The 11,094-nt window shown below is 51.2% G+C and overlaps 1 protein-coding gene across 2 annotated transcripts; it reads left to right on the plus strand.

Annotated features, from left to right (window-relative positions):
• The first annotated feature begins 8,209 nt into the window (after nucleotides 1-8,209).
• FAM50B (family with sequence similarity 50 member B) lies at nucleotides 8,210-9,265 on the plus strand. 2 transcript variants are annotated; one of them, XM_049765014.1, is made up of 2 exons: nucleotides 8,210-8,600; nucleotides 8,694-9,265. In XM_049765014.1, exons 1-2 carry the CDS (start codon nucleotides 8,210-8,212, stop codon nucleotides 9,263-9,265), a joined length of 963 nt encoding a protein of 320 aa, XP_049620971.1. The 2 variants fall into 2 exon arrangements, with proteins under 2 accessions (XP_049620971.1, XP_049620970.1); XM_049765013.1 differs by having other exon boundaries at nucleotides 8,210-9,265.
• Nucleotides 9,266-11,094: the final 1,829 nt, after the last annotated feature.

Here is an 11,094-nt window from a genome sequence, read left to right on the forward strand (position 1 = left end):
GATGGGTGAGTCCCCCGAGGCGTGTTCTCTGGACCTCCCCAGGAACCGAACTTCCAACTGGGTCCCTGCTGAATGGATTCCAGGGCTTGGGGAGTGGGTGGGATTAAAGGAAAGAGCAGATCACCTGGAGCTACCAGTGTTTCACCCCTGCTGATCTCACAAAGGGATGACACAGGACACAGAGCAAGCTTGACTCACGGAGATTTGGGGGAAATCCACCAACACCTACTTCTTTACTAAAACCACTGTAGTATGATACTTACTGGTGAATGCACCCCGATGCATTGCTTAGTCAGGCCCGACTTCCTGTGCCATAGGAAGTGATGGGGTTGGAGTATGTTTGGGAGGTGGAAAGTGGGCGGTATAACAGGATCTGAATTCAGGGTCCAGCACTCTCCTGGTGCCATTTTCATTGCCTATATTTCATGGCAAGTTCTTTGTCACCATGAGGCAGAACCTTGGCTTCACTCCCAGTTGGAAATGGAAATGACATGATTTTGGTAATGAGTCAAACATCCAGACATGCAGGCAACAGGAATGGCTTCTTCTGCACCCAAGTCTCAGTCCGGTCTTCAAGGAGGATCTCCGTCATTCTAGTTTCTGTAGGTGACTCAATAAACAGCTCAGTAGATACGGGTCCTGGACGCACCCAATGGGTGGGTTCCCCATAGACAGCATCCATGTGCAAGTCACCTACTGTCCCCAAACTCAGAAATCCAGTGGCTGACGTGGACACTGAGGTCAGCTGAGGTTTGGGACCAGGCATGGAACTGGGTGTTTCCTGAGATTGGGGCTGTTTGTTTTGCTGCAGAAAATTAAGATTAGAGAGTGTATATCCAGGAAGCTGTGTTCACCAAGTGGCAAGAAGAAATTTTGAGAGTGAATACAGACTCTCAAAAATAAAAAAAGATATTTTTTTTGAGAGTGAAAGCCAAGAAACAAAATGTTACATATCTTTTGAATAAAACTCTTGTGATACGGTTTCAATTATGTGTTGTGTTTGTGTCTGCGCGTGTGCATGTGTGTGTGTGTGCGTGTGTGTGTGTGTGTGTGTGTGTGTGTGTGTGTGTGTGTGTGTGTGTGTATGTGCCTCTATAATCTTTGCAATGGAAAAAGAGGATTTGGACCCAGTAACTTCTGAGGTCACACTGCAATGGGGAGTTTCGATAGAATAAACACTGCTTCTGATTTGAACCCCAAGAAAATGTGTTTCCTGTTGCTAAGTAACTCTGGGCTTACGTGGTAGAAAATATTGCCTGGAAATGAGATCAAATTTATAGCTGCCCAGAAAATCTTTGCCTAAGTCCAGCCAGTTCTGCTGGGCAAAAGAAAGCTCTGGACACTTGGCCTGTAAGAACGAGCTCGCCAGATGGGCTTTACAAAAACAGATTTACAAAAACGCTCCTGCACAGATCATTGGTTTGAATGATCAAGAAATAAGAGTAGCAGTGGCTGGAGTTATAGCATGGTAGGTAGGGCATTTGCCTCGCACGTGGGCAGACCCAGATTCAATCCCGGCATCCCACAGGGTCCCCTGAGCCTGCCAGGAGTAATTTCTGAGCACAGGAGAACAACTCCTGAGCACCATTGGGTGTGGCCCCAAAACAAACAAAAAAAAGAAAAATTATTAAGTATCAATAATTACAATCTGATCCACACCAACAGTTGCTGGGGGTTCCTAACTTACTCATTCAAGTCAAATGCATTGAGGGGTCGGAGAGATAGCATTAGAGGTAAGGCGTTTACCTTGCATGCAGAAGGACAGTGGTTTGAATCCCCGCATTCCATATGGTCCCCCAAGCCTGCCTGGAGCAATTTCTGAGCATAGAGCTAGGAGTAACCCCTGAGCACTGACAGGTGTGACCCAAACAATCAATCAAACAAACAAAAAATGCATCGAACCCTTCCTAAGCGGTGCCTGGAATACAAGAGGGGGTGGGGGTTATAGTTTCTGCTTTTTTATTTTGTTTCTTTCTTTTTGCTGAGCCAACCAGGAATCATAGACCCTCGGCACCCAGTTCAACCCCAGCAATGGGTGCAGGAGAACTGAACAGAGAGGCAGCTGGGTGGGGTCACTGTCCAGCCCTGACCTCTGCCCCAGGCAAGCAGCAGGTCCTGGCCAGGGTAGGAGGCCATGAGCAGCCATGTGTGCACTTGAGGGAATCTAGACATGTGGGGGCTCCCACCCGAGGCCTCTTCTCTTTCCAGTTGGACCAGAGGCTGGTAGGGAACCAAGAAACAACCACCTGATGCAGCAATGGCCGCTGCCATGTCTCTGGCCACCACGAGCTGGGCCACAGGACTCAGGAGGCGGGACAGGAAGAGAAGCAGCTGCTGCACTGACGTCCCCTGCTGGAGTGCCTGGTTAGTGCAGTCAGGGGGGGCTTGGTTTTCTGTCTTTTCTGCTCTTTCTGATTGCTCTGGCAGAGTTCACCAACTCTCCAGGTAAGGAGCACTGTATTTCTCCTGCTAGGAAGGCAGATACAAGACCCAGAACCAGGGACTGGAGTGATAGCACAGTGGTAGGGCGTTTGCGTTGCATGTGGCCAACCCGAGATAAACCCAGGTTCGATTCCCGGCATCCCCTATGGTCCCCCGAGCTTGCCAGGTGGCAATTTCTGAGCGCAGAGCCAGGAATAACCTCAGAGTGCTGCGGGGTGTGGCTCAAAAACAAAAACAAAAGAAGACTCAGCATCAACCTCCCTCCTCCGTCCCTGCCCCTGCACCCACCCAGCCTCACTTCTCAGAACCATTCCTGGACCCATTCAAGGGCCCCATTCCCAGCCAAACCTAGCAGTGTTCATGGTTCTCTTCTAGCAACGTTGGGGGGCCCTTCTTAGGCAATGCCCCGACCTCTGATTATGTCTCCAGTCTTGAAGCACTTGTATACAAGGAAGCTTGATAAGCATCGAATAATTTCCTTAAATTCCTTTTTTTTTTTCTTAAATCACAGGCACCATACAAACACGCATTGGTGTGTCCACATTGACTGTGCCAAGTGTTTTCACCCAAGCCTTTCGGATCCTTCTCTTTCTCCTGGAGTGATCTCAAATACCGACATTCCAGGGAAGGACCGGGAAGGAAGCCAAGATGAAGCTCAAGGCCCCGGGGAGTTGGCCGAGCCCAAGCCAACTCCACTGGCTTCTGTGTCCTGCCCCCACCAGCCCCACCCCCCCAGCCCAGGGCCACATGCTGAAGTGGTGATGTAACCCTGCGCCAGCCCCTCCCTCTGCTTCCAGTTCCTTGCAGTCCCCCCAGAGCATGAGATGTAGACCTGGGCTAGATCCTGCTGCCAACGTAATTTCCTGTTCCACCAAAGTCGGACATGCCAGGAGGTGGGAGTCAAGTGGAACCAAAACATGAGGCCCCAAGCGTAAACACTCGGGCGGCACCCAGGAAGGCAGGAGAAGCCGCCCCAGGTCGCCCAGTTCTCTGCTCTCTGCTCCCGGGATGGGGCCAGAAAACGGGACTGACACAGGTCCAGCTGGTTGGTTGTTAGGCAGCAGCTGAGCACAGAGCCCTGAGCAATGGTGAGCACAGAACCAGTACTAAACCCGGAGCACTACTCAGTGTGGCTCTAGTCACCACCACCACCCCCCAAAAATAGCATAATTCTGTCTTGCCTACCACACCATTTATCAAAACTATTGATATTGTTATTGTTGTTGTTTTGGTATTTGGCTGTACCTGGCTTTGTACACAGCATATTCCTGTGTCTATACTCAAAGCTCACTCCTGGAGCTTGGGGGAAACCAGTGCCAGGAATCAAACCCAGGTTTCTGGGTGCTAGGGGGGAATCCTTACCAGCTGTTAACTATCCCTCTGGCACCTCACTTCTCTTTCTACAAAAAAATTCACAAAACTGTTGCCTGGTAGAGAGACCACAAAGAACACGACATTTCATTTTTTGAACACCTTTAAAAAATAGGAAACCAGGGCACAAATCCATCATTAACCCGAAGAGGGTCTTCCTGTGCCAGAACAGTCCAGGAAGGCTTCCTGGAGCTTGAGGCAAGAGAGCAGACCTGCAGCAGGCATGCTGAGAGAGGAGTCAGGGACAGACGAGACTTAGCTTGTCAGTTAGGGGAACCCCCCTACTTCTGATTGGCTCATGGTCTGTGCTGACTGGTCCCCTCCATTCTGATTGGTCAGGCCACACTTGCCAGGGCAGTTGGTGACTTCCTGTCCATCCCCCGTGACAGTTGGAGGGAATGGAACTGCACCCAGCGAGGCTTCGAGGAGCCCGAGCGTCCCTGGTCCAGTCCCTGTTCTAACTGGTGAGGCCCGCAGGTGCTGATGGCCTGCAGGGACAGTGAAATGACCAGAGAACCCACTGGGCAGGCACTTGAATAGGGACCATGGGACACTTTTGCAGGGAATGGTTGTGAGGGTGCCCCAGGTGGACAAGGCTATCAGGAGCCCATGACCCCCTGGGTGTTCCCTGCTCATCCAGCTCTGGTGTCTTGGGCCCTGGCTTGGAGCAAAGACCCCACAGATAGAGGCATGTGGAGTTTTGTAGACTCGAAGATCATTAACTTGTAGACAAAAGGGCTTTTACTATATGCTTTTATTACATGCTTTTATTGCATGTCGTTTGTATGCAGAGGATGTGGGGTGTGGGTGGGGACTCTTCCTGGCCCCCTCCTGAGAAGGCCCCAAAGTCCACAGATGGTATCAACCTGGAAGACTTAGCAGTTTGGTGTCTCTTCTTAGTCCAGCCAACTTTCCTGTTGAATTCAGTGCTTTATTGGGCGAGGGGGCACACAATATGTTATTGCCTTTGACATAATGTTCAGAAATGGACCCCAGCCAGATTAAATATATACTATACATCAGAGGAAACAAACATTTGAAAATGATAACATGGTGGGCCAGTGGGATAGCACATCCTTTACATGTGGCTGCCCAGGGTTCGATCCCCAGCATTTCGTAGGGTCCCCCAAATCTGCCAGAAGTGACTCATGAACATAGAGCCAGGGGTAACCCCTGAGCACCACCAGGTGTGGCCCGAACGCCAAAAACAAGCAAATAAAATAAGATAGTATTGGCCTAAAATATGCATTGACGGGCTGGAGAAGATAGCACAGCAGTAAGGCGTTTGCCGTGCACGAATCCGACTCGGGGCGAACCCGGGTCCAATTCCCAGCATCCCATATGGTCCCTCAAGCCTGCCAGGAGCATCTGAGAGCATCATTGGGTGTGACCCAAAATCCAAACATAAATAAATAAACAAACAAATAAATAAATAAAATATGTTGAGGGACCAGAGCCAGTGCATAGCAGGTAGGGCACTTGTCTAACATGTGACTGACCCAGGTTAGATCCCCAACCTCCCACACCACACTCCTGAGCCCCCCAGGAGTGATCTCTGAGTGCAGAGTCAGGAGTAAGCCCAGAGTACTGCAGGGTATGACCTAAAATAAATAAATAAATAAATTTAAAGTATAGAAAATTCACACAATGACTGTGCACTCGTTTCATCAGAACACCCATCTTCTCCCTGGCTCTTTTTATCACTGTTATTCTTGCTGTTCAGACTTTTATTTTTTTGTTTGTTTGTTTGTTTTTGTTTTTGGGCCACACCCGGCGGCACTCAGGGGTTACTCCTGGCTGTCTGCTCAGAAATAGCTCCTGGCAGGCATGGGGGACCATATGGGACACCGGGATTTGAACCAACTACCTTTGGTCCTGGATCGGCTGCTTGCAAGGCAAATGCCGCTATGCTATCTCTCCGGGCCCATGTTCAGACTTTTTAAAGTCTTCCGTGGCTGCCTTGAGCTGGGTGAAGAATTGCTTTTCCTTGAGAATCCGCCCACAGATGGTCACCATCCTGCAATTTGCAGAGAACATTCCCAAAATCAAGACATCTGGCACAGGCTTTGGGTAAATCTGCTTCCTTTTGTCAGGTTTTTTTCCCCCTTGTTCATCTTTTCCCAGAGATTCCCATGAATGTTTTCAAAGCTGAGAGCTTCTGCCTTGAAGGTGGGGGCTGTGTTTGAATTAAGGAGGTGGAGACCAGATCTTGAGATGAGAGCAAAGATCATGTCTGGGAGAGGATAGATATTCGGATCTGGATTAGTTTGGGAGAAAAGGGCCAGTCCAGTAGCAGCAGCTGAACTGCCGAGGAGACTCAAACAACTGGTCAGATTGTGTCAGTGGAGGAGGCGGCGGCCAAGAAATCTGACGCAGGTTTCTGTCTCCTCCAGGCAATCCCACGGGGACCCTGGAATGAGGAGAGGAGTTGAGAACTGAAGGATAGTGGGGAGGCAGAGGGGTAAAGGGTACAGAGACTTTCTGTAGATGAAGACAGATGAATAGATCTTGAGGACTGGCACCCCAGAGAGTAGAAGAGTGTGTCCAAGATGGCAGGTGTGGGGGGTGGGATGATGGTCACAGGGCACCATCGTCAACAGGACGTTAAGTCCCAATAAATCTAAACAAAGTTCAAGGGGCCAGAGAGATAGCACAGCAGCTTTTTGCCTCACTTGCAGCCGGCACAAGACAGACCTGAGTTGAATTCCCGGCATCCCATATGGTTCCCTGAGCCTGCCAGGAGTGATTTCTGAGCATAGAGCCAAGAGTAACCCCTGAGAGTGACCAGGTGTGGCCCAAAAAATAATAAAGTTCAAAAATTTTTTCTGATTTGCCCAACAACCAACAAATAAATAAAATTCAAAACAAAAACAATTACAGAAAGCCAAACCCAGGTTTTCTGATTTGGGAAGTCCCAGTAAGTCTAAACCAACTTTAAGAGGCTGGAAAAGATAGCATAGCGGTAGGGCTTTTTGCCTTGCATGTAGCCAACCCGGGAAAGATCCAAGTTCTTTTCCCATCATTCCATACGGTCTTTTCAAGCCTGCCAGGAGTGATTTCTGAGCATAGAGCCAGGAGTAAACCAAGTGCCGCTGGGTGTGGCCCCCCCCAAAAAATAAAGTTCAAAACAAAACAAAACAAAAAACTACTACAGCAAGCCAAACCCAGGTTTTCTGATTTGGGTAAAAGTTTTTTTTGTTTGTTGTTTTGTTTTTGGGCCAAACTCGTTGAGGCTCAGGGGTTACCTGGCTATGAGTTCAGAAATCGCTCCTGGCTTGGGGGACCATATGGGACGCCGGGGGGATCGAACCATGGTCCATCCTAAGTTAGTGCTTGCAAGGCAGATGCCTTACCTCTAGCGCCAACGCTCTGGCCCCAAAAGTTTTATTTTGTTTATTTTCAGTGTTTAGATCACCAGCAGAGCTTGGAGCGTCTTCCTGACTCCGCGCTCAGAAATCCCTCCTGACAGGCTCTAGTGGACAAGTCAGGTCTCGAACCTGGGTGGACCATGTGCAAGGCAAACACCATCCCCACTGTGCGATATCACACAAACAAAATTTGGGCAAACAAAAATTTTTTGAACAGGATGTTGTGTATGTAAACATTTCCATGGGATTATTATTTTTTTTGTTTTGTTTTTTGTTTTTTAGGCCACACCTGGCGGTGCTCAGGGGTTACTCCTGGTTGTCTGCTCAGAAATAGCTCCTGGCAGGCACGGGGGACCATATGGGACACCGGGATTCGAACCAGCCACCTTTTGGTCCTGGATCGGCTGCTTGCAAGGCAAGCGCCGCTGTGCTATCTCTCCGGGCCCTCCATGGGATTATTATATTACTGACTCTACCCTGATCAGTGATTGTGCCCTACCCTAGAGTTTGACCTGGCATTCTACTCCCACCATAGGGTGGTACCTGATTCTGCTCCCACCCTAGAGTGGTACCTGATTCTGATATATAAAAGCAAGGGTCTGTGGAAGGCTAGGGCTTTTTTCCTGGGGCTGATTCTGGGGCTTTTGACTTCAGCATTAGGCACGGAATAAAGCTCTTATCTTCAGAAGCCTGACTGCCTGTTAGCTTTTTACCCACCTCATTCACCTCAGAACCGCCGGCTGAACAGGGTAGCAGACGCATGGTCCGAGCTGGAGGAGAAAGACCTCATTCTCCATCCCTCCATTAGTCAACCCCATCGAGGGTTGTTCTGCAACAGTAGAGCACCTACCCGACACTGGCCTGGTTCCCTGCTGCTCATCTGCCTGGTGTGTCTGCAGCCGCGGACACCACAGACAACCAACCCCACAGGGAAGAGCCCTGAAGCTGGGGCACCCCACCCCAGCCCAGCTCAGCCCAGGACCCCCATCTCACCACTCGCTTTTCTCCCTTGGCAGCCCCCCGATGCCATGGCGCAGTACAAGGGCACCTTGCGCGAGGCCGGCCGTGCCATGCACCTGCGGCAGAAACGCGAGCAGCAGAAGGCGCAGCTGGCCGTGCTCAAGGAGCGCATCGCGCAGGAGACCCTCCTCAAGTCCCAGGTGGACAAGAAGTTCTCGGCGCACTACGACGCCGTGGAGGCCGAGCTCAAGTCCAGCACGGTGGGCCTGGTGACCCTCAACGACATGAAGGCCAAGCAGGAGGCGCTGGTCAAGGAGCGTGAGATGCAACTGGCCCAGCGAGAGTGGCGGCAAAGGCAGCTGGAGGCCCGGCAGGAGCGTGCCAAGCGACGGGAGCGCACGAGCCAGGCCTGCACTCTGTCCTTCTCCCTCAATGACCTGGACGACGAGGAGGATGACCATCGAGACAGCCAGGAGGACGGGGAGGCAGGCCAGGGCCTGGAGCAAGGCCTGGAGCAGGGATGCACACAGGGGCCATCTGGAGAGGAGGCACCTGCGTGCAGGAGGAACCTGGGCAAGAACCCTGATGTGGACACCAGCTTCCTCCCGGACAGGGAGCGCGAGGAGGCCGAGACCCAGCTGAGGGAGGTGCTGAGACGCGAGTGGGAGGCCCACTGCGAGAAGGTGAAGCTTGAGGAAGTGGAGGTGACGTTCAGCTACTGGGATGGCTCTGGCCACAGGCGCACCGCACTGGTGCGCAAAGGCAGCACCGTCCAGCAGTTCCTCAAGTCGGTCCTGCCCGGCCTGCGCCAGGACTTTGGCGAGTTGCGGGCCGCTGGCGTGGAGCAGCTGCTGTTCGTCAAGGAGGACCTGATCCTGCCGCACCACCGCACCTTCTACGACTTCATCGTGGCCCGTGCCCGTGGCAAGAGCGGGCCCCTCTTCAGCTTCGATGCCCACGACGACGTGCGGCTGCGCTCCGACGCGTCGAGGGAGAAGGACGAGTCGCACGCGGGCAAGGTGGTGCTGCGCAGCTGGTACGAGAAGAACAAGCACATCTTCCCCGCCAGCCGCTGGGAGCCCTATGACCCGGAAAAGAAGTGGGAGCGGTACACGGTGCGGTGACGGGGACCGGTCTGAGGGCCAGGGGAGCCTGATTCCTTTTGGTGGAGCTAATAAAGACCCAGAGTTGGCACTCTGCTGTTGGCACATTCAGTTGGTCTGTTGGTTGGATTGGGTTGGGTTGGGTTGGGTTGGCTCAAGGAACCATATGGGATGCCCAGGATTGAACCAGGGTTGGCTGCATGCAAGGCAAACCAACACCTTACCTGCTGTGCTATCACTCTGTTTTTTCCCCCCCTTTCTTTCTTTAAACACCCTGATTCCAAGCTTGTTCATAATACAGTTGGTTGTTTTGTTTTTTCACAATTTCAAAGTAGTTCTTGATGAAGTTTCAGTCACACTGTCCCACGCCCTTCAACAGAGCGCGTTTCCCAACACCAAGTGATCAAAACAATCACTTTTAGCCCAGCCCAGGCCCCTCTGGCCCGCTCCAACCAGGCAGGAGCTATAAATTCTTTGTAAAGAGCCAGTTTGCTCCATTCTTCACAGAGCTCCACAAGCAGGAGCTTTTCTCACAGGATTACCAAGATTTCCCTCCCCATGATCATCCCAGGAGTCTGTAGCTGAACCCCCCAAAATTGACCCCAGGCCCAGAGCTAATGGCCCTTCGCCACACCCCTCTACTGCACCCCAAGGTTCTGTCCACTGCACTGTCCGAGTTCATGACCCACAGACGTGGGACAAAGGACGCACAGATCTCCACAACCACAGCAGAACAGCCTTGGACAAACATGGGGCCAGGGCGGGACAGATGAGCTTTCAAAGGAGACATTTCTGGGGGCCACAGCCATAGCACAGAGGGGAGGGTGGTCACCTTGTATGTAGCTGACCCAGGTTCAATCCCCGGCATCCCTTAGAGTCTCCTGAACACCGCCAGGAGTGATTCCTCAGGAGTATCCCCTGAGCATCGCCACGTGTGGTCCCCCACCCCACCAAAAAAAACAACAACAAAAAACGGACATTTCCAACAGCCAACAGGAACCTGTCGAAGCCTTCAACTACTTCTCAGGGACCGGCAATGGCTGACTGATAAATAGCGGAGAGGTAGATGTGGGCACACGCTCAAATGTGATATAGACACATGTGTAACATGTGATGTGTATATGGGACACATATTATACTTTGATTACATTGCATGTATGGTATGTGTAAAGTTGTCATACACATATGCAAATGTTTGTGCAGGTACAGCATGCATATTTAACCTGCATGTAAGCATGTGAGAGCTCTTTGTGTACATGTATGTATAACATGCGGCCTTATGGTGCAGCTACATGTGATACATGTTTGGCATGTGAACATGTGATCACATAAATGGTACCACTACTTGTGACATGTGTTGATTGGGTGCCACTATATGTATGATGCATGTGTGTGACAGGGTTGAGTAGTGCTACTAATATGGTACGCACCTGTGTCATACATGTCTAAATGGTACTGATAACTGTCATACATGCAAGTGGCACCAGTATGTTGTAATGCACATGTGGTAGATATGTTGCCACTACACGTGTGATACACATGGGATGTGTGTAATTGGTACTGCTACATGTATTGTGTGTTTGTATGTGGCCCACATCTCCCTGTGGCATGTACATGTGGTACTGTTCCATGTGATATGTGTAAGTGGTGTAGCTACATGTGTGATGTTTTCATGTGACTATACCTCCCTGTGGTGTGTGTACCATGAGGCACAAACACGTGCATGTGTGTACTCGGGCCACCATGCCTTGGGTGGGCTGTGTCTCCCACAGGAGAGGGGGATGGGCTCTGACCCACACCTGACCCCGCAGGTGGACCTGTCCTGGGGGCCCCCAGTTCTGACCCCCAAG

This window comes from Suncus etruscus, chromosome 18, assembly GCF_024139225.1.
Source record: "Suncus etruscus isolate mSunEtr1 chromosome 18, mSunEtr1.pri.cur, whole genome shotgun sequence".
Taxonomy (NCBI): Eukaryota; Metazoa; Chordata; class Mammalia; order Eulipotyphla; family Soricidae; genus Suncus; species Suncus etruscus.